At 52.2% G+C, this 23,390-nt stretch overlaps 1 protein-coding gene across 1 annotated transcript in view; it reads right to left on the bottom strand.

Moving 5' to 3' along the window:
- Positions 1 to 23,390, bottom strand: part of PYGM (glycogen phosphorylase, muscle associated) — a 311,215-nt gene that overhangs the window by 85,644 nt on the left and 202,181 nt on the right. The window contains exon 11 of the mRNA XM_069645036.1: positions 21,956 to 22,119. Coding sequence (XP_069501137.1) covers positions 21,956 to 22,119 — 164 coding nt within the window. The remainder of the gene's footprint in view (positions 1 to 21,955; positions 22,120 to 23,390) is intronic.

Genomic DNA, 23,390 nt, shown 5'->3' with positions numbered 1-23,390 from the left:
GATGTCACACTAGGGATAATATTACTGGCACGCCCTGTGTCGACGCCCATTTTCGAGTTTCGAAGAAAAAAAACTAATACTCTGCAGCTTCCACTAGAGGTCGGCCTATGCACAGCATGTGAATCTAAGCAGATACAAGCATCAGAAATACGATTACGGTGAGTAATGTATCTCATATGCTCACTGCGAGTTGCCTGGCAGAGCTGAATCCTCAATTGCTGATCTAGTACTTTACTGCTGGTGCCCCAATTGCACCCTAATGTGTAAACAGTCCCTTTTGCCTCTCTTTAGTGTGGCTTGAAATTGTTGCATTTTGTTTTTTTAGATGACCTGACCTTTAAAGCCCCAGTAATGGAAACTAATGTTTTTCTACCTCCTTGGAGATGAAATTGCTCGCAAAACAGAGGCTACAACAAAGGTGCCGTTGGTTTCCCTGTGGGAGTAAACCTGCCTAAAAAGTGCTGGTTGGTGTCAGCATTACTATTACAATCAGGTTCCTTGGATAGCAGGCAGAAATTGCTAATCTCAGCCTGCATTCCATAAAACCTGAAGTGCTTCAGCCGCCCTGCTTTCATCCCCCGCCCTGCCATCTCCCGCCCAACCCTCCTGTACCTTATTTTTCCTCACAGCTCATTTCTTCAACGGCGGCCACTCCACCGCTGCATTGCTGCTGCCGCTCCGTAGCTGCCATCGAAATGGAAGAGTGCCTCTGTATGGAGCCCTGCCTTCCACATCCACGGCGGCCATCTTTAAACAGTATTTTCATTCAATGAACGGGACACACGCAGCGTCCCATACATTGACTGAAAATGCAATTTTCTTAGCACCCCAGGCTTCCCCCGGGCCGTTAAGCACCCATTCCAAGGGCTGGAACGAGTGTGAACGCTATATTAACAAAACCTAGAAATACCAAGACAGACACACTATTTGGCCCAAAACACGTGCAGGTAAAGATTAAGAATGATATACACACTGTTTATTAACACATATATGCACACATTAGGTAGTCACAAAGGGAGATTACACTTTACACAGTTATAAGCCATCAAGTAAAGCAGTAGCAAAACTATTTTAAGTAAAGTTGGGAAAGAAAAAGTGGTTACATCGATTAAATAAACAACCTGCTCTATAATTAAAAGACAGTTTAGCATTGTGATGCTGGAAATGCATTGGAGGGACAGGGCGTCCGTGTCCTTGTCCTGTACTCTCTTATGTGTGTTGTGTGTTTTCTGCACAGGAGTCCACGTGGGACTCCTAGCTGTGCAGCTCTCTTTGTTTGGTTGTGGTGAACTGAAACCCTTGGGATACCCTTATGAGACCCATGGGTGGGGGTACAACCCTGTAACCCTCATGTATATTTTTGGGCACCTGTGTGTGGCCCATAGAGCAGGGCATGTGCTGGTGGCATCTCCTTGCTGAATTTGACAGGTGATCAGAGTATCCTCCATTTTGGGATACCCAGGCCCTTCCATAGGAATCCGTGGACTCCTGATACGAGACAAGAGGGCCCCTGTGGCCTCTTGGTTTCTATTACCCGTTACCTTGTTTTCCTAAAGTCCTGGGAAGCCACGACTCTGTCCCTTCCCCTGACTGGCTTTGGGGGAGCAGGGGGGGGGGGGGGGAAGAGAACCATATATGGCTCCAGGCCAGACTGGCTGGAGGCTTCCCAGTGGCTGTATGTTGGGGGTACACCCTAGGGGTAGGACCTGGGTGAATGAGGTGTGACCAATATGCATTCCATGTTATGGGTGTCTGGAATCTGTGTGTGTGACACAGAGAATGAGACAGCCCTGCCTGAAACTGACATGAATGCAGTGTGGTGTGCCGAAAGGCTGGGTGCTTGCCCCAATCCACATTCCTCGTTTTGGGTGTCTGGGTGGAAATGAATGGCCTGACTGCACTGTGAGCCTGATTGGCTGCCTGCCTGCATGAATGCCCTAACCGATTGGCTGACTGTGCTTGGCTCAGCAGTGTGAATGAGGGACAGATGTGTATATCTGAGGACCTCTCACTTACCAATTTGTTCAGAAGCTGAAGTTGAAGTTGAAACTTGAAGCTGCTTATCCTTGAAAGCCCAGCTAGAAGAAGAATGTTTGCTGCTGCTTTCCGTCGACAAAAATCTAAAAACTGTCCAAGGGCTGATCCTAGAGAGGACCTGACTAAGAGACCTCTCCCTGAGCTACGAGTGGAACATCATGCAGAAGCGGATCTTCATCGAGGCACCCTGGAAGCCAGTCCCGAAAAGGCTATGGATCGGAGACGGGGTCTGCCGAGAAATCTTGTAAGTAAAGCACCAGGACATCGAGTCTGTCGAAGTCTATCGTCGTCGACCAGGGTTCATAGAATTTCTGTGACTGCTGGAAGCCCGTGGAGTCGTGTTGCCCAGAAGCAGGGACAGCTTGACACCGTGCTGCTAGACGACCTGAGCCGCAACACTCCACCTTGCCTAAGAATATTTAAAACGTAGGGCTCCTTTGCCATCACAGTCTACCGCTTTGTCCCGCCGGAGAAAGTCGAGGTCGTTGATGACCGAGGAAAGTCCGCCAGTGGGTTTCCCGCCACCTGAAGTCCACAAACAGGCCTCAGAGTGAAGATCCGAAATCCAGCCATGGTCGAGTCCCGATCGACGATGCTGACACCCGACACCAACACCCGGCGCCCCCTGACGGGCCTAGGTTCTTCATTGAGTCTTCTACGCGGCACCAAACTCTTTAAATCGAGGTGCACCGCACACCTCGTCTTCGCAGGACATCCACGATCGATCGTCGACGAGCACCGCGAAGATCGAAGCTGCTGTCTCGACGACAGTGTTCACATTTCTTCAAAGGAATCCCGATGCTCCTGCTTTAACGGGAGTCCACTCACGAGGGATCCGTCGATGAACCGTCAAAGAAGCTCTTCTAACTCGGGTACACTGGAGTAGTTAAACATTTTGACCAGGAAACAAGACTATTTTAACATTAATGGCCAGGGCTTGAATACTCTATTACATTTTGTCCAGGTGGGGGGATCCTCACACAGAACTGTGTGTTGGTAGTTGGACAAAGTATTCTGCCATTGTTTAAAGTAAGCTGACTTCCTTCCTTTGTGCTACATTGATCCACATAATGGTTTTATTTGTATGCCATTAGAACTGTCAGCAGTTAGTCCATTATAAAGGAGTCAATAGCTAAGTGCGGTACCACATAGACATTGTGTATATTTGCAGTATTAGAATTGCCAGAGTACAAAGTGTTTTATTGATGTATATATCTTGAACCCTATTTATATAAAGAACTGTGTTAGCACATAACAGTGTGTGGACATTCCTTTGTGGGGGGCTTGGGGACTACACTGTACTTAAGAACTAGTCCACAACACCTCCTGAGAGCTTAAGCCTTGGTTGCTCTTCCATTGCTACCCTATAGAGAACCTTGGCCGGGGTGCTCTGTGCTTCTACTCTGCCATATAGAAGCAGGAGTACAGATAACCCCACTCCAGTCTTTAAAGTGTATATGGTCAAATAAGTTGGGTAGAGGCTTAGGAAGTCACAATAGTCGTCCTATGCAAAAACTGGCCAAAGCCAACAGGCAAGTTATTTTAAAAGATAAAAGTACACTTTCCGAAAAATAGGTTTTGGGAAAGTAAGAGGCGACTTCTAATTCCTACACACTGAAGGGTGCCAGGGAGGAATCTAAGGCCAGAAAGCCGCCGCCCAAAGGGAGGTCAGGGTAGTTTTAGAGATGAACAAGTTACTCTCTTACCTGGTAACGTTCTGTCGATGGGATGGTCTGACGACGTATTCCATATCTATGACATGTAATCACCACAGCTGTGCTGCTTCGGAAAATCTTCGGCGTCTGCGTCGATACGCTGCCCTCAAGGACCTCCTCCGACGGCTGACGTCACTGGATGTTATAAGTAGGAAGCACGACGCCCGTAGCCTCAGTTGTAGTTTTTCCCTAGAACGTGTGGCACCAGTCTTCTGCCAGTCTGACACACAAAGCCTTGCGGAAACGTAAGCTGCAATCGCAAAAGAAATTCTGTAGCGGGGAAGGCAGGGAGGGAGCGATATGGAATACGTTGTCGGACCATCGCATCGAAAGAACATTACCAGGTAAGAGATTAACTTGTTCTTCGAGGGAATTGGATCCTCCGACGTATTCCATATCTATGACAGACTCCCAAAGCAGTACCAAAGCAAGGAGGTGGGAAAAGAATTTAGAAAACAAAAATTTAGAATGCCCAACCAAATTGCGGAGTAAAGGACCGCCTTGCCAAAGGCCAGATCCGGCCCACGGATGGAATCGAGGGAGTAGTGACGTACAAAAGTATGTACCGAAGCCCGGGTGGCTGCATCACAGATGTTACAAATAGGAACACCCCTCTATAGGGCAGCAGAGGCAGCCATACCCCTGGTAGAATGGGCCCGAAAGCCGACCAGTGGATCCTTACCTGCCAAGCGGTAACACTCACAGATAGCCAAAATAATCCAGCGAGACAAAGTCCGTTTCGTCACAGCTTGTCCCAAACGCTTTCCAGCGTAACCAATGAAGAGTTGATCGTCCACTCTGACCCGGGACATGCGTGAAATATAAAAGCTTAACACTCTCCTAGGATCAAGCCTATGGAGCCTCTCCTCTTCCTTACCAGGATGTGGAGGAGGATAAAACGCCAGAAGAACAACCTTCTGGCCTAAATGAAATTCTGACACCACCTTCGGAAAAAAGGAAGGGCGAACTCTAAGGACTACCCTGTCCTTATGAAACACAGTGAAGGGTGGCTTAACTGAAAGTGCCTGTAACTCACTCACTCTGCGAGCGAAAGTGACCGCAACTAAGGAACAAGTTACTTACCTGTAACTGTTGTTCTCCAGCATGGGTCTGGCATGGATTCACATGCTCATGAATATTCCCCGTCGTCAGGCTGGGAATCCTCGGTAAAGAAAAAACCAGTATCAGTTTCGTTTCTGATCTGACTTTCGTAGTAATAACCAATCACTGGTCTCTGCGTCATACTGACCACAGCCAATGACTGCCCTCTACCTAAGCCCCACCTCTGGCAGCCATCTTCAGATTTGGAAGCACGTGAAGTGGCAGCATGACCAAGTGAAGAGCCGCAGAGGGGTAGGCGGGAGGGTTCGCATGTGAATCCATGCCAGACCCATGCTGGAGAACAACAGTTACAGGTAAGTAACTTGTTCCTTCTCCAGCATGGGGTCTGGCATGGATTCACATGCTCATGAATAAAGAATACATAGCAGTACACACATGCACAACCACGGGAGGTGGCAAAGGCTCAATATTAAGCATCACATCAAACTCAACATTAAGCATCTTACCTCCTCACCAGGCTCACCTCAGGCGAACAGGTTGCGCAGCACTGCTTGGCCGACCCTGGACTCCTCCCTGGAATCCCGGTCGACGCAGTAGAATTTCGTGAAGGTGTGCGTCGACCTCCACGTAGCAGCCCTGCATATGTCCAGCAGGGGCACACCAGATAGGAACGCCGTGGTAGCTGCGATCGCTCTGGTGGAATGGGCTCTCGGACGGCCAGGCAGCGGTCGGTTTGCCAACCGGTGACAGTACATGATACAGCCGGAGAGCCATCTGGAAATGGAAGCCTTCGAGAGAGCCTTCCCCTGATTGACAGGTCCAAAGTTCACAAAGAGTTGTGACGTCTTCCGAAAACACTTCGTGCGGTCCACGTAGAACTTCAGCGCTCTAGCCACATCCAGCGAGTGCAAAGTCCTCTCAGCCGGCGACGAAGGCGACGGGAAGAACACAGGCAACACCAAGGGTTCGTTGAGATGGAAGTCCGATGGTACCTTGGGCATGAAGGAGGGGTGCGTCCTGAGCACTACCCTCGTGTCGTGAAAAGTCAAGTACGGGGCCTTGCAGGAAAGGGCCTGGATCTCTCCCACTCGTCGTGCGGAGGTGATGGCCACAAGAAACGCTGTTTTCCACGACAGAAATTTCAACGGAGCTGAGTGCAGAGGCTCGAACGGAGGTCCCATGAGCTTGGTCAGCACCACGTTGAGCTCCCACGCCGGGGCCGGAGCCTTCACCGGCGGGAACGATCTGAACAGTCCCTTCATGAACTCTTTCACCAGACAATGAGACCACAAGGACGTCCGCCCCGTGGTTCTGGTGTATCGGGAGATCGCAGCAAGATGAATCTTGATGGACGCGTGTGCCAGTCCAGCTTTGGCCAGCGTCAGCAGGTACGGCAGTACTTGGGGGGCGGTAATCCGTAGAGGGTTAATCTTCTCTGCGTGGCACCAGACAGAGAACCTCTTCCATTTGTGTCCGTAGCATTTAAGAGTCGAGGACGCCCTGGCCTTTGCAAGAACCTCTCTGCAGTCGGCCGGTATGTCGTATCCTCCAAACTCTAGCGCTGCAGGAGCCAGGCCTGCAGGTTCAGCGATTTCGGGTCGTGGTGGAGGATGGCGCCTCCCTCTCTGGAGAGTAGATCCGCGTCCACCGGCAGCTTGATTGGCGGGGACGCCGACAAGTCCAGAAGGTCCGGGAACCATATCTGCCTCGGCCACGCAGGTGCGACGAGGATCATCCTGCACCGTGACCTCTTGAGCTGGTTGACGAGCCGGATTAGCAGTGGCAAAGGAGGGAACGCGTAGAGGAACAGGCCCTCCCAGGGGAACGAGAAAGCATCGCCCATGCTCCTCGCCTGGGGAAACCTGCTGGCGAACCTCCGGCACTTGGAGTTCGTCGCCGTCGCGAACAGGTCGATCTGGGGTGTGCCCCACCGTCGGAAGAGGCGATCCACTAGATCCTGCCGTAGCTCCCACTCGTGGCACGAGCGCAGCTCCCTGCTGAGTGAGTCGGCGATGGTGTTTTTTATCCCTGCCAGATGAAACGGCACCAGAAATATCCTTTGGGCGATGGCCCAATGCCACAGGTCCTGCGCCTCCTTGGACAGTGCTGGGGACCTGGTTCCGCCCTGTTTCCTGATGTAAAACATGGTGGTGGTGGTGTCGGTGAAGATCCTCACCACCTTGCCCTTGAGGGACGGAAGGAAGGACCTGAGGGCCCAAAACACTGCACGGAGCACCAGGACGTTGATATGTAGGGATTTCTCCGTCGGGAGCCAAAGGCCTCTTGCGTGCAGATTTTCGGTGTGCGCTCCCCACCCTTCCAGGGAGGCATCCGTGGTCACGGTCTCCTGGTGGGCTGGGGTCTGGAAGTCCAAGCCCGCCGTCAGATGCGCGCGGGTGCCCCACCACCGGATCGCTCGTCGGAAACTCTCGTCGAGTGTGATCCTTTCCTCGAAGCTGCCCGTCGTTTGGATCCAGCGCGCGTCCAGGAACTCCTGTAACGGGCGCATCCGGAGCCTGCACATGGGAATGAGGTAGATGCAGGAAGACATCATTCCGAGGAGGGACTTGATGGACCTCACCTTGGCCGCGTCGGCCACCAACATCCGCTGCACCTTGCCCAGGATGGTCCTGGTCCTCTCCTCCGACGGGGAGGCCAGAAGGGACACTGTGTTGAGCATCGCTCCCAGAAACAGAGCGTCTTGCGCGGGTACCAGGTGGGATTTGGCGTAGTTCACGGAGAATCCCAGGTCCGTGAGAAGTTGGAAGGTCCTTGCCGTGTGAACCACGGCGAGCTCCCTCGTCTTGGCTCGGATGAGCCAGTCGTCCAGGTAGGGGTAGACGTGGACCCCCTCGCAGCGCAGCTGCGCCGCCACCGGTGCGAGGCACTTGGTGAATACCCTGGGTGCCGACCGTAGTCCGAAGGGGAGGGCTTTGAACTGGTAATGACGCCCTTGGACCACAAACCTGAGGAATTTTCGGTGCCCCTTTAGGATGGGAATATGGAAGTAGGCATCCTCCAAATCCAACGACGACAGGAAGTCTCCTTCCTCCAGCTGACCCAGGACGTGCTGGAGGGTGACCATCCGGAACTTCTGCGCCTTGATGAACTTGTTCAGACGTCGCAGGTCCAGGATGGGGCGCCATCCCCCCGTCTTCTTCTTCACGAGGAAGTATCTCGAGTAGACTCCGGAGCCCCAAAGCCTCTTTGGGACGAGTTCGATGGCGCCCTTCCTGAGCATCGCTTTTACCTCCAGGAGAAGTTGAGGGACGTGAAGTTCTTTCCTGGCCACGGGGGGGACGCGCGGGCACCTTCTCTGGAACTCGAGCGCGTGGCCCCGGGCCAAGGCGTCCAGCACCCAACGGTCGGTGGAGATGGACTCCCACACGCTGACGAAGCTTGCCAGCCGGCCTCCCACCGGGGTGCTTCGGTGGGGGCCCGACCCCACGGCCGGTTCAATCCTGCTTCGACGAGGCTTTGCCGCCTTGACCTCCTTGGCGACGACGGCGGGGTCCGCCAGACTTGCCTCGTCCTCTGTAGGCCTCCTGAGACGACGAGCGGGCCGCTTGACGGTAGGTGGAGAAACCGCCGCCGGAACCTTTGGAGGCGCCCTTGCCTCCGCTGCTCCGAAAGGGCGTCCGTCGTTGTTGCAGAACTCCCAGGGCCCGGGCCGTCTCAGTGTCCGCTTTAATGGCCTGAAGGGAATCGTCCACTGTTTTCCCCAAACAGGTTGTTCCCATCGAAGGGCATGTCCAGGACTCTGGTCTGAACGTCTTGACGTAAGTCCGTGGCCTTGAGCCATCCACGCCGCCTAAGGCAAACGCCGTTGCCCAACTGGCGGAACCCAGTGTCGGCGATGTCCGTCGCAACGGTAATGGCGTGGTCCGAAGCCACCTCACCTTCCTGCAGGATCTCCAGGGCCTCTGCCCTCTTGTCGTCCGGCAGGAAGTCCAGCAGGGGAGCCAGTTTGTACCAGAGCTCCCTGTCGTAGCGGGCCACGATAGCCAAGGCGTTGGCCGCTTTAATCGTCGTCGCTGCCGACGAGATGACTCTGCGTCCCATAGCGTCCAATTTCTTTCCCTCACCGTCCGGTGGGGAAGTCGATGTGGAGGCCGCACCCCCCCCGCTTTCTTCCTGGCCGCCGCGGAGACGACGGAGTCCGGGGTAGGCTGCGCCCGGAGGCACAGGGGGCCGTGTCCGGGACCCGGTACTTCTTCTCGTACCGGTCTCTTCTAGCTGGCGTCGTGGAAGGGTTCTTGAGGAGGGTGAGGCCCTCATCCCAAATGTCGTCCAATAGAGGCACTGAGAGGACCGTCTTCCTCTTGGCCTCGCGCCGCTGATAAAGGAAACCTTCCTTCTTCTCCTCAGGGCAGAGTTGAAAAAGCTCGGATGCCCTGGTGATCATGGAGTGGAACGATCCAATCTCGTCGGGCGGAGAAGCCCTGGTGGGAGGCGACGACGGTACATCCTCGTCGTATACCTCGTCGTCCGTACCCGTCGCTGCCGTGTCAGTCCCCGTATCATCCCCTCGGGTGGACGGGGAGGAGGGCTGGACGGGGCGCGACGGCTGAAAAGGAGGTGGAGGGTGGATCCTTCTTTTCTTAGTAGGGGGAACACCAGAAGGTCCCGGTTCTGGGTCCCCCGACGGGAGAGGTTCCTCCGTCGGCAACGGTAGTCTCGTCCTTATCTCTGAGCATAAGGACTGTATAGCCAACAAAATGGCCGCCGAGTTGTCTCTCGGTGCTGGCAGAGGGGAATCCGACGGGCGATCAGGGGCCCCGTCGGTACCCTCGACGATGTCGTCGTCACCTGCGTTGGGATCCATCCCGACGGGCCGGTCTTCTTCCACGCCGAGGCCGTGGGCTAAGACCTCAACCAGTTCCTCCTCCGAGGTTGAAGCCGAATCTACGACGACGCACTGCCCCCCCTTTCTCTTCCCCTCGGGGGATTTCACGGGGGTCCTATCGATGGGCACAAAAGAGGACTCCCTCCGAGGTGGCAGGGAGACTCTGAGCCCAGAGGTCGCCACCACTGGTGTAGCCTGCACAGGCTGAGCCAGGGCCGCCGCGACAGTTTCGATAGAGGGCTTGGCCGGATGGATTAAGGCCTTCACCACCTTAGGTGCGCTCACCGCCTTATCCTTGAGGGGGGGGGGACACCGCCTCGCTCCCCCTCCGCCTTCGAGCTCGACCGGGGCCTCTCCAGGAGCTTCGCCGGGTGCTCGGCCTTCCTCTTACCCGACCCAGAGCGTTGGCTCGTGGTTGATGGTGCCGGGGAGGGTGCGCCCTGCCTGGCGCCCGTAGAGCCCGACCGTTCGGCGCTCCCGGTGCCAGCGGACTCGCGGTGCTTGGCCTTATGTTGGACCCCCGTCGCCGGGGCGTCCTCAAAGGTCTTAGAAGACTGCTCAGATTTCTTCTTCTCGCCGGACGGGCTCTTCCCTTCTAGCCAGTTGGCGAGACGTTGATGGCGGTCCTTCATGGTCCGCTCCGACATGTTGCCGCAAAACGCACAGTCCTTCTCCACGTGCGTCTTGTCCTCATGTAGGCAGTAGAAACAAAAAGAGTGTTCGTCCTCCTTGAAGACGTTCTACAGCTGGCATCCAGGGCAGACCCTGAACAGCTTTCCGGGCGTCGAGCTTCCCTTCTCCTGGGCCATGACCGGGCCTGAGAAACTTCTGGAGTCCTCCAAAAGCGTAGCTCGACGAAATCTTCACCCTTGAGGGGCGCAGACAAATCCGACACGGGTCCCCGTTGATCGGATAGAGAGTCGGTGGAGCTTGAGGCTCTTTTGACCGAAAAAACGTAGTTTTTGAGAAAAAACGTGAAAAAATAGCACTAACGCTCGAGAGCAATAGCACGAGGATCCCAACACATGAACGTGCGGTAAAAATCTGGAGATGGCTGCCAGAGGTGGGGCTTAGGTAGAGGGCAGTCATTGGCTGTGGTCAGTATGACGCAGAGACCAGTGATTGGTTATTACTACGAAAGTCAGATCAGAAACGAAACTGATACTGGTTTTTTCTTTACCGAGGATTCCCAGCCTGACGACGGGGAATATTCATGAGCATGTGAATCCATGCCAGACCCCATGCTGGAGAAAAATACAGTTTTAAGAGTTAACAGTGTGCAAAGGCTCAAACGGAGCACCCATCAGAAACTTGAGAACAAGGTTAAAATCCCAACCGGGCACCTGGAAAGGTGACGGAGGGAACACATTAGTGAGCCCTTTCAGAAACTGAGAAATTAAAGGAATTTTAAAATAGGAACACTCTTCAGACGAGCGCTTAAATATGGACAGCGCCACCAGGTAACCTTTACGGTACCCACTTGCAAGCCCCTGTGGGCTAAAGAAATCAAAAAAGACAGAACCATGGGAATGTCGCATGCAAAAGGATCCACATTCTTAACCCTGCACCAGTCGCAGAACTTACGGCAACGGTACAGGGACTTTTTTTGCGGGCTGTCTGGCCGAGAGCAATACCTCCATCCCGTCTTCAGGGAGGTCCCAATCCTTATACCTCAACCTTTCAGAAACCAAGCGTGAAGGTTGAGGGATCTGACCTCTGGATGGAGAACCTGACCCCCCTCCCGTGAGAGCAGATCGTCTCGGTAGGGAAGACGACGTGGAGGGCAGATGGACAAGTCAAGAAGGTCCGGGTACCACGTCCTCCGGGCCCACACCGGAGCAATGAGGATCATCCGGGAACCGAACCTCCGTAACCTCCGCAGTACTTGCAGGATGACAGGGACTGGAGGAAACGCGTACAGCAGTGGGAATGACCACTCCACCACAAACGTGTCTCCTAAGGCTCCTTTTGGAGGAAATTCCCGCAAGCAGAACCTCTCGCACTTCCGTTTGACACTGGAGGCGAAGAGATCCACTTGAGGGGTCCCTCAAAGGGCGAAGATCTCCAGGAGAATCTCCTGAGCCAACTCCCACTCGTGACAGATTGCGCTCTGCCTGCTCAGAGTGTCCGCCGTCTTGTTTTCGTCTCCGGCCAGATGAACTGCCAAGATCGAAACTTCCTGCTGGACTGCCCAGAACCAGAGCTGCATCGCCTGCCTGCACAGAGGAAGTGACCCTGCCCCCCCCCTTTTTGTTGAGGTAGTGCATGGCCACCGTGTTGTCCGTCAGGATCAGGACATTCTTCCCTCACACAGTCGGCAGAAAAGCCTTCAGGGCTAGCCTGACGGCCCTCAGCTCCAACAGATTGATATGGAGTCTGGACTCCCAACGGAGACCAACGACCGCTGACAACTCGTTGGCATGAGCTCCCCATCCCGTGAGGGATGCGTCCGTCACGATCGTCACCTCCGGCCAGGGTAGCCAAAATGGAGCCCCCTTCATGAGATTGTCTTCGACGGCCCACCACAGAAGGTCCTGGGCGACCGAGGACAGCACCTGAACAGGGTCCGACAACCTGCCGGAGGACTGAGACAACTGGAGCTTGAGTGCCCATTGCAAAGATCTCATCCGCAACCTGGCCTCTGGCACCAGAAGAATGCAGGATGCCATGAGGCCGAGCAATCTCAAGAACTCGAACGGTGGGAGACTCTGGGCAAGCTGAAACTTGTGCACCATCTGCTGAATGCGATGAGCCCTCACCTGGGGAGGAAAACACTGCCCCAGGTACGTGTCGAGCACAGCTCCGATGTACTGGAGCCTCTGAGTTGGTGTCAAATGGGACTTCTGTAAGTTGAGGGAGAAGCCCAGCTTGTGGAGGGAGTGGCAGGTGACTGACAGATGATCCAGGACTTGCTTGGGAGAGCGCACCCTGATCAACCAATCGTCCAGGTAGGGGTAGACGTGAATCCCCCCTTTCCTGAGGTGCGCTGCCACCACTACCATGAGCTTGGTGAAGACCCTCGGGGCGAAGGTCAATCTAAACGGCAGGACCCGAAACTGAAAGTGTGAGTCGCCAACCGCGAACCTCGGGTACTTCTTGTGCTTAGGATGTATCGGCACATGAAAATAAGCGTCCTTGAGGTCGAGAGACACCAACCAGTCCTGAAGTTGAAGGGCCTGGAGGACTTGAGAGAGCGTAACCATCTTGAACTTGTCCTTCCTGAGGAGTTTGTTCAAACCGCGCAAGTCCATGATGGGTCTCAAACCCCCGTCTTTCTTGGAAATCAAAAAATAAGGGGAATACCATCCCTTGTTCCTCTCCGCTACAGGTACCAGTTCTATGGTGCCTTTCTCCAGTAGGGATTGAATTTCATGCGCAAGGAGCGGATCCAGACTCTTCTTGAGGCCTCTGCCGGAAAGGAAGACAGTAGCCGTGGGTTATGATCTCCAGAACCTACACATCTGAAGTAATGGCGCGCCACTCTGCAAGATGCTGCGCCAGCCTTCCCCCAACCGGCGAACCATGGGACATGGCCTCATGACTGAGCTGAAGCGGCTGCGGCGTTGCCTTAAGGCAAAGAGGCAAAGAGGCAACAGCCCGAGCAGCCTTGCCGCCTTGAGTACCTGGTTTTCCACCTCTGGCACTCCTACGGTGGCCCCTTTGACTGGCAGCTCCTCTCGCTTTACCAAAGCATGAGTAATAACAAAAGGAACCTCCCCTCCATTGCTGTCCCCTAGGACGAAAAGGCAGAGGTTGGCGAACTGCAGCGCCCAACGACTTTGCTGCAGCTTTTGAGGTCTGCAACCTCTCAAGGCTCTCGTCAGCCTTGCTGCCAAAAAGATGTTCCCCGTCAAAGGGCATGTTGAGGAGCCGGGCCTGCACATCAGGAGCAAACCCCGACTTCCGCAACCACGCAAACCTGCGTATCACGGTGCTCGCCGCCATGGACCGGCTGACGTAATCTGCCTTGTCCAAACCCGACTGAACGGCCTCACACATGGCATACTTGCCATCCTGAACAAGAGCAAGAAAGCCCTCCCGTTCCGCCCCTTCGGGAATATGTTCCGCCGCTAAGGAAACACAGTTCCACAGAATGTGTGTGAAACGTGACAACGCACATATGGAGTTGGCCGCCTGAAGCACCATACCCCCTGAAGAAAACACTTTCTTCGGCCAGCCGCCAAAACGCTTGTAGTCCCTATCAGGAGGGATGGTAGGATAAAACGCCTGCTTTGCCGGGGCCCTAGCCGCCTGCACCACCAAACTCTCCGGAGTGGGGTGCTTGGTCAAGTAGCAGGTGTCGCTACTGGCTGGGCGGTATTTTCGTGGCAAAGACTTGCCCACTACCGGGAGACTCTCCGGAGCAGTCCAAGCCGCTGCCACCCTCCTCTGTCGAGCCATATGGAATGGCAGTACCGGGTCAGTTGGTGGACCTTGGTCGAGGATATCGTAAGGTCATCCTGAAGAAAATCCCCTGGGGGAGCAGACCATCCCAAGTACTCGGTGACCCTTGACATAAGGCGCCGGTACGAGGAGGTGGCATGAGTGCAGAGACTGTCGCAGGTCTTCAATCTGGCTATGGCCCGAGAGAATCTCGTCTGGCACCATATCAGGAACCATGCCATCATCAGAGCCCTCATCCACCTCTGAAATAAACTCAAGATGGCGGTAAGAAGGCACAGAATGTGGAACAAAGCCATGCTTGACCTTGGCCAGAGCCTTTCTAGGGGGTTCCACCGAGCCCCGTGGTACCCCCGTCGAAACAGCCTCGAAAGGCGTCGAGTGAATCAGCGTCGATACAGGCCTCGAGGCCAGAGCCCCGAGCGTGTCTCTCGACAGCCTAGGCACCGATGACTTCTTCGGAGGCGGGGCCTCAAAAGAGTCCGTCGATGACCTCGGCGCCACAGGTGCACAGAGTCTCGAGCGCGTCGAGGACCGGGACCTGGACCGGGCATGATGAGAACGATTCCCCTTGTCCGAGCGGCACTTCTCCTGCGAATCGTGCCGACCACCCGAGCCCGAAGGCATGCGAGCAGTGTCTCTCGACCGATCACGACCGACCCCACTTGGAGGCGCGGACGGACCAGTGCCCTGCGATTCGAGAATCGCTAACATTTTCTTCCCGAAGGAAGCCCATTCCTCCTGCGTCGCGTGCTTGGTGGGATAAGCGACCCGCCGACGGGTGGAGTCCTCGGATGAGGACGGGGAAGGCGACCGATGACGGCGCTTCCGGGAGTGCCTCGAAGAGGCAGAGGAGTGGCAGGACCGACTCCGGGGCCGAGACCCACTGGACTTCCGACGACGATGCGGAGAGTCGCCCTTCGAATCGTCCGTCGAAAGCCCCGCAGACCTCGACTTCCGTGGCTTGGACACCTTGCCTACCGACAACTTCTTGCGCTCCCGCAAGGCTTTGGATGTGAGCGACTGGCAGTCGACACAGTCATCCGTGTCATGGGCCTCCCCGAGGCACCAGAGGCAGGCGTTGTGCGAGTCCGTCACCGACATCTTGGACCCACAGTCCCCGCACTTCTTAAAGCCCGGAGAAGGGGTGGAAGACGAGGTAGACATCTGCACGAAGAAAATACTTCACAATACGAACAGGTTCGAAGAACCGAGAAAGAACAGAAACTCCAAAGAGGCACGCCAAGATCTCTGAAGCAAACACGTTCGCGGAAAACGGAACGGAGGCTACGGGCGTTGTGCGTCCTACTTATAACATCCAGTGACGTCGGCCGTCGGAGGAGGTCCTCGAGGGCGGTGTATCGACGTCATCGACGCAGGCGCCGAAGATTTTCCGAAGCAGCACAGCTGTGGTGATTACATGTCATAGATATGGAATATGTCGTAGGACCCAATCCCCTCGAAGTAACTTTATGCCAATTCAATCCCTATGGCATGAGGGGGTCAACAAAAGTGTTAATTACACTTGGCCCCAAAACCTCCGTTTCTAAACATTACCATCCACAGGTCAGTAAGAATCACGGAGTCCAAATACTCACACCGTTAATCCTGCTGAAGTGGGCCAGGGGGTCACAGGGGCAGTGATTGTAGTAGGTGTTGGGTTTGGGTTCGGATGCAGATGTAGTTCCAGAGATGCTTCAGATGTACAGGACAAACGACCGTAGATGACTACTCCTACGATGGAGGACGACCCCCAGGGCACGTCAGGTGTGGAGAGCCAGCAAAGAAACAGCAGTCAGGCTCGGACAGTGACAGCAGTGAAACACACACTCCAGACAGTACCCTCTCTTCAATGTAGAGAGCAGCTGCTGCAGATAACAAAGTTACTGGGCCACAAGCAGAGTGAGTCAGTCTCTCAGTCTCTCCTCTCCCTTCTCAAAAGGGCACAGAATGCATTGCTAACCACAAAGAAATAGGGGAAAAAGTGTCCATGTAACATTCCACTAAAGTTGGTTTGTATTCCAAAGTGAAAACACATACAAATGAAAACGGGGGAGAATAACTCTGCCTGCACTAGCAGACTTAACAGCTGATCAGTGCCCTCAAAAACAAGTGATTTGAGCAAGTGTATGAGAATAAAAAGGCCTAACTCACCCAATATACCAAAACAGATAGACTGAGGGTTCCATTGAAATAAATGGAGGGAAAGTTGTAAAAGGGACAAGTTACTTACCTGTAACTGTTCTCCAGCATGGGTCTGGCATGGATTCACATGCTCATGAATATTCCCCAGTCAGGCTGGGAATCCTCAGTAAAGAAAATAATCTGAATCAGTTTCATTTCTGACTGTCTTTCTCCTAACAACCAATCACTGGTCTCTGGGTCATACTGCCCCCAGCCAATGACTGCCCTCCTCTACCTAAGCCCCTCCTCCGGCAGCCATCTTCAGATTTGGGATCACGTAAAGTGGCAGTAGGACCAAGAGGTGAGCCGCAGAGGGGTAGGCGGGAGGGTTTGCATGTGAATCCATGCCAGACCCATGCTGGAGAACAAGTTACAGGTAAGTAACTTGTTCCTTCTCCAGAATGGGGTCTGGCATGGATTCACATGCTGATGAATAAAAAGAATACACAGCAGTACACACATGCCAACCACGGGAGGTGGCAGAGGCTCAACATAAGCATCTCTTACCTCCTCACCAGGCTCACCTTCAAGCGAACAGGTTGCGCAGCACTGCTTGGCCGACTCTGGACTCCTCCCTGGAATCCCTGTCGACGCAGTAGAATCTCATGAAGGTGTGCATTGACCTCCACATAGCCGCACTGCAGATGTCCAGCAGGGGCACACCAGACAGGAACGCTGTAGTTGCAGGGATCGCTCTGGTCGAATGGGCTCTCGGACGGCCAGGCAATGGTCATTTTGCCAACTGGTGACAATGGGTGATGCAGCCGGAGAGCCACCTGGAAATGGAAGCCTTGGAGAGGGCCTTCCCATGGTTCACAGGGCCAAAGTTCATGAAACGTTGTGACGTCTTCCGGAAACTCTGTACGGTCCACATAGAACTTCAGCGCTCTAGCCACGTCCAGCGAGTGCAAAGTCCTCTCAGCCGGCAACAAAGGCGTCGGGAAGAATACAGGTAACACCAAGGACTTGTTTAGACGAAAGTCCAACGGCACCTTGGTCATGAAAGAGGGGTGCCTCCGTAGCACTACCCTCGTCTTGTGGAATGTCAAGTAAGGTGGTCTACATAAGAGGGCCTGAATCTGTCCCACTCGTCGTGCGGAGGTGATGGCCACAAGAAAAGCGGTTTTCCACGACAAAAACACCAGTGGCGCCGAATGCATAGGCTCGAACTGAGGACCCATGAGCCTAGTCAGCCCCACAATGAGTTCTCACGCTGGGGCTGGAGCCTTCACCGACAGGAACGAACGGAACAGTCCTTTGACGAACTCCTTAACCAGGGTTCCATGTAATAATGTCGCCACAAAAATCTCGCCATGCAAAAATATCGCCGAAAAATTGGCGTTTTTTGTGGCGACATTATTGCATGGAACATGCGGGGGGACACCCCCGCAAACCCCAAACTTTTTTTTTTTCCTTTTAAATTTCTTTTTGTGCCCCTATCCCCATATATATGGTCACCCAAATAATATCGCCACAACATTTTCCCGGGGAAATTATTTACGGCGACCATATTTATGGCGATATTATTACCCGATACCTTAACCAGACAGTGTGACCATAGCGACGACCATCCCAGAGATCTGGTGTAGCGGGAGATAGCCGCTAGATGGACCTTGGAAGAATGGGCCAGTCCAGCCTTGGCCAACAACAGAATATATGGCAGTACCTGCAGAGCTGTGGCTCGTAAAGGCTCGATCTTCTGTGCACTGTGCACGGCACCAAACGCCGAACCTCGTCCATTTATGTCCATAGCATTTAAGAGTAGACGATGCTCTGGCCTTGGCAAATGTTATGGAGAATTCTCAGAAATGTGCTTATTACCCCCACCTTAGAGACCCCCAGCAACCTTGGTGGATTTTTGAGGATTTATTTCCCTGGAAAGAGACTATTTGTTTCTCCGCTCTATCGTGTATTTTAATGTGATTTCTGAGCCTTTTCTTTTGGTTATGGAGCCTGGCAAACTCCATAGGCATCATCTTTTACATTGTGTCACGCAGCACCTTCAGTGCGGTGGCACAGGGAAGTCTTTAAGATGTCCCAAAGGTTTAAATACCTTCTCTGGGATAAACTACTGTTTCCCAGAGCAGTCAAGTGAAATTGACTTTACTTACAATTTTAACTTTCTAGACCCAGCACACACCATCTAAAATAGGGTGCTGGATGGGTTACCTAGTATCCTTTTTTGTCTAGGTTCTAATCTAACATTTTATGTTACCCTTTTCTCACTGAATGGCTGGTGGCAGTGGTTTCAATTTAACTACCGTGATGTGCATTTACCGCAGGCTGCGTTCGCAGCTGCATGGCCCCGGTCTTTTTTTGCCATTTCTTTGTGGATCGGTCCTTCCTGAGATTTACACTGCGCACCAAACCAGGTCTGGTCCCATTGTTCGCTTTGCCTTTGGCGGGATTCACAAGTGAATCTCCCTGGCTCCAGGGGGTGTTGGGCGGGCAAGAAGTGAGGGAGGTGCCAGAAACTCCCTGTGCTTAGTCTCCTAGGAGACCCAAATTCACTCTGTAGTGATTGGCCGGCTGACTCTCCGGCAAGGACTGCCACCCTGCTGGGTGACTGACAGCTAGGCTGGAATGAATGGGAGAGAACTGAATAAAAGGCTAGGCTTTTGGCTTGGCAGAGTCGACCACTGGATGAAGGAACCGAAGAAGAACAAGAGGATGCTGGCCGCAACTCCTGGACCGTTGGTTTGCCCGGTGAAGCCCTGCTGCTGTGCGGAAACTACAAATTCGTATCGACAGAGAAGCCCCTGCAAGGACGACTTCTCTCCTTGAGTTGGTGGGACCAATCAACTCCAAAGTAAGCCACCTGGACATCCTTCTCAGAGCTGGTTGAATTTACAGAGTTGCTGCTGGAAACCATATAGCTAGGGAGAGGAACACCAGATTGTGTGCGTTGCTTTTAAGCTGGTCTAGAGCTCCAGGAAGATCCTCCGGACTCCCAGAAAGCAGGACTGACCGAGCCTGAGCCCCCTCAATACAGTGCAGGACCCCAGAAGCAAGGAAAGTCCATCTCGACAGCCAGGAACCGCTATGTTGCTATTTACAGTACATGCGAGGAGCAGAAACACTGAACAGCCACTGTTTTGAAGATTGCCGGTTGTGAGCGTCGACCGTCCCATTGCAGTGCAGGAGTCCCCAGAAGTCCTCCTTCTTGTCCCCACAACTGAGGTCCAGGAACAGTGAGATCTGCAGAGCTGCTCAGGAACAGTCACCTGCTGCACTTTCTCTTCAATCCAAAAGTACTGTAAAAAGTCTGAGAGAACCTACCTCTTGCTGTAGAGTTGCTTGCATCTTCTACCACTCACAAGTCTAACGGCTTGTGGCCCTACATTTGAGTCTTCTTTTCTACAAAGATTTCTAAAACATTGTGCTAATATTGTTTCTACTTACCTACCAGAAGTGCTTCATCCTAGACTTTTGGCCACTGACTTTGGCTTCGCCTATTATACTGAATGACTCTGCTTAGGCTATCCAAAAGTATTTGCCTACTTAAGAATATGTGTTCTCTTGTTTGTTCTAATAATACTTTCCCTTTACCAACTTCTAAGAGTATTCTAATGCAAACAGTAAGATATTAATGTCCCCAACACCCTAGCTATTGAAGTCACCTGAGGGTATAGGTTGTGTATGTGGGCCATTCCAAAAGGGTCTTTACTGATTTAGAAACTAAGAGTGGATAGTATTGAAGTGTGGTTGTGTGTTACTTTTCATGTTGCTCCCTTCTGAAGAAGGCTTACTCTGACTGATGAATTAATAATTGTTTATTCAAGAAACCTTGTGTGTAAGAGTTTATTTGAATACTTGTCACTGTGAATCTCTGTGTAACTCCCCTACAGTTCACAGTGACCCCTCTTGAGATGAGCCTGGCTGCTCAACACGCCACCAAAACTGTGTAGTACAAGCTTATACCAAAGGTTGGGTTTCCTATACCTGTGGTCAGAGTTGTTTGTAGTGTTCCCAGAGGGTACTGCATACAAACATTGCCTGACAGATATCAGGAGGGTGCAGTGTCTGTATACCTCCAACTAATAAGTCCTTGAAATACACCACCTATACTATTGGACCTTGCTGATTGATCGCAGCAGCCAACTTATGTTCCATTGCGCCTCATACTGAAACAGTTAAGAACCTGCTTCTGAACATCCCTTTTTTTGTCTCCCGCCCCCTTGCGCCCCCCCCCCCCACTCCGCTAAGCAGTATAACTCTGGGGTGTGCTATTCATCCTGCAAATGTAGGGTCCAATAGGAAGTTAAGGATTGGTGTCCACAGAAAGTGCATTTCAGTCATGACACCGAGTGTCAGTGCATTCGTCCTCTCTTCCCCCCCACACCAATAAGTTTCCATTTAACTCTTCAGATTACTACCTCGAAAAAACATGCAGGTGGCTGGAAAGAAGAATATGCTGTTGAGGACCCTCGCTGGCAGCTTTAATACCGACTACTAACTCTCCTCAAGGGGAAACTGCTTCTCTTCAACCACAGTAATCCTGCTTAATACTGTTCCTCTTCCGATTCCCACTGATCCAGCAGGAACTGCTGGCTGATGCTCCTCTTCAGCCTTTGTGCTCTTTCCTAGAAGCTCCAGGACCATGTGCATCAGACAGATGTGGAGGCCTCTGATGTAATGCTGGAACCTGTGCAGTGTTGTTGCTTCTGTTCACAAGTACCTGCTCCATCATGGGACTCTTTGCAATAGATGTCAGCAGCTGTTCTTCGGGGAAGCCTCCTGTGTCCTTCCTGCCCTGCAGGCCTATGTCTTGGGCAGAACATCCACTGATGTGAAGGGTCAATACTGGGCCACCATGCTACTGCTCTTCAGTCCAAGGATGGTCACTCGTGAGTCCTATCAATGCTTCCATCCTCTCAACAAGTGTTCGGTTTGCTACCTTGTGACTGAAACCCGAACCAAGACTTACACACAAGAAAATCTACATGCACATCCACTGGTGTATTTTTTCATTCTTCAGTTTCCACACCTTTGGTGTATGGAATCACTGAGGACATCTGAGGCTGAAACACCCCAGCATCTAGGGCTTTTGCCTGCAGACCTTCACAGGCACAAACCTCCACCTTTGCCAGACTTGTGAGTCACCTCTACAACCTTCTTTCTACAGGTCTCTTGTTGTCAAATCTGGGTCTGGGGTTGGATCTTCTGTGGCCGGGTCACTTAAGGTGGACTCCTTTACATCTTCCCAAGGGTCATGGTAACATGTACTTACCTTTCACCAATAAACAGGAGTAGTTTGGACTTTGCCTTATTAAAGCCTATGACCAAGTTTTCAGAAGTAAATTGTCAAAACTATCTAAAGGTCTTACTTGGAAACCTGCGTTTTAAACTGGTTTAAATTGTTACTCTGTTTTTACAGACACTTAACCATTTTTTTGTATTAATCCTTCCCAGTGTTAACACACGTGCCTGTTTTGTACATATAACTACATGCACAACTTCATAGAAAGCATACCTTTTCAGTAATTTACTATGTGGCCCCTCATTTATGGTGTGCTAGTGTACTTTCTGTAGCTTATGGCCACCCCTCTCCCCTTCTGGGAGAGCACCCTGGATTGATCAGCCACACTACCATTTTGAGAGCAAGAAATAAGTTAAGGGACACCCGGTCTAAAACTACTGATTATTCTTCCTAAATCACTAAAGGAATTTTGGAAAATCTTGCTACCAAGGGTAATCAGGTTGTACTTACACTGTATCCTTGATGATGTCAGAGTGAATCTGCGCAACACCATTCACAGCATGGGATCCCACAATGCACAAGTGGGCCATGTTAATCCTCTTCACGCCACTCTCTTCTACGAGCGACATTCGGCGCAGGCGGTCATGATCACCAGGGAATTTTGCAGCCACTCTCTGTGGAAGGAGCACAATGGATAACCAGTAAGCATTAATTGAAACAATTTTTGTTCATCAAATGTAACACAGAGTAGATAACTTAGGGGACAATAGTTGAAGTGGAGTCTCAAGATTACGGCAGATCAGCATTATTAACAGTGCAGAGAGAAACATACTCAGGAAGGCACAAATAGCTTCAGGACTGAAAAAGTACCAGTGTTCAGGAGAGAAGGTATGTTAGACTTGATTTCTAAACCCGGCCTGGTGGACAGATGTTTAGGGGGCCAACCTAGTTATAGTGAACAGGGTAACTCTGGGAGCTTAGCCAAACCAATCAAGGTAGCATGGAGAGTGTCTCAGGAGAGGAGAGTGTGGTAAGGGGTCCACAATGAGACCACACAAAGGGCAATCAAAGATTACACGTAGAGTATTACTGGTCAAAAACACACAATATGAACATTTACTAATAACAGGTAGTAATATCACAATACTAAATAATAAAATGCATATGTAAAGTCACAATTTGTCAGTGCCAAATGACCAATTTACCCCACCCCTAATCACCCGATGCCTGAAGTACAACTTTAAGTTGTATGGGGCCTTGGGCCAAAAGTTCAAAAAGTTTCCAAACGTTTTAGGGAATGGGAAAAAGATAGGAAGATGATTCAAAAAGTCAGAAGACGTATACTGGCGAGTAAGAATGTTCCCAGCTTTTGAAGGGCTTTCGGCAACAAGTATTGCCAAAGCCAAACTTTTGAAAAACTATTTAAAAGTTTCCAAACTTGTAAAAAGGGGTGGATATAGGGGTGCAGGTAAGTATAACAGTAACGTACCCCATACTACAAAATTTCTCTGGACTTGGCAGGTCGTTGGCGGGTCACCTGAGGTAAGTTTTCCTGTCAAAGAAGCCCAGGAGCTGCTGGTGCAAAAGGAGTTCTGGTTGTGTCCAGGAGATGTGTGCAACCTCTTGTGAAACAATGCAGCATGCACCGGTACTTGGCTCTTCAGGACAGTCGACTATATGCAGGAAAGCCGGTTTCAGGTACAGTCACCGATGCACAGCAACATCAGGGGACAATCTGGGTGAAGTAGGTCCTGGTCCAGTTGAATGTTGAAATCCCCCAGGAGGAGAAGGTTAGAGGTGGAAGAAGGGAAATAAGAGCAGAAGGCATCCCCCATTCCAAGAGGAATAGGGACGTCGGCATAGGCATGTCTGTAACACTGTCCCTACTGTGACGTGTAGTGTACCCAAAATCCCTCACGCACCGAGGTCCCTCAGATTTGATTTT

This window comes from Ambystoma mexicanum, chromosome 2p (assembly GCF_040938575.1).
Source record: "Ambystoma mexicanum isolate Mex_15411 chromosome 2p, UKY_AmexF1_1, whole genome shotgun sequence".
Taxonomy (NCBI): domain Eukaryota; kingdom Metazoa; phylum Chordata; class Amphibia; order Caudata; family Ambystomatidae; genus Ambystoma; species Ambystoma mexicanum.
This window is presented reverse-complemented; position numbering and strand designations above follow the sequence as displayed.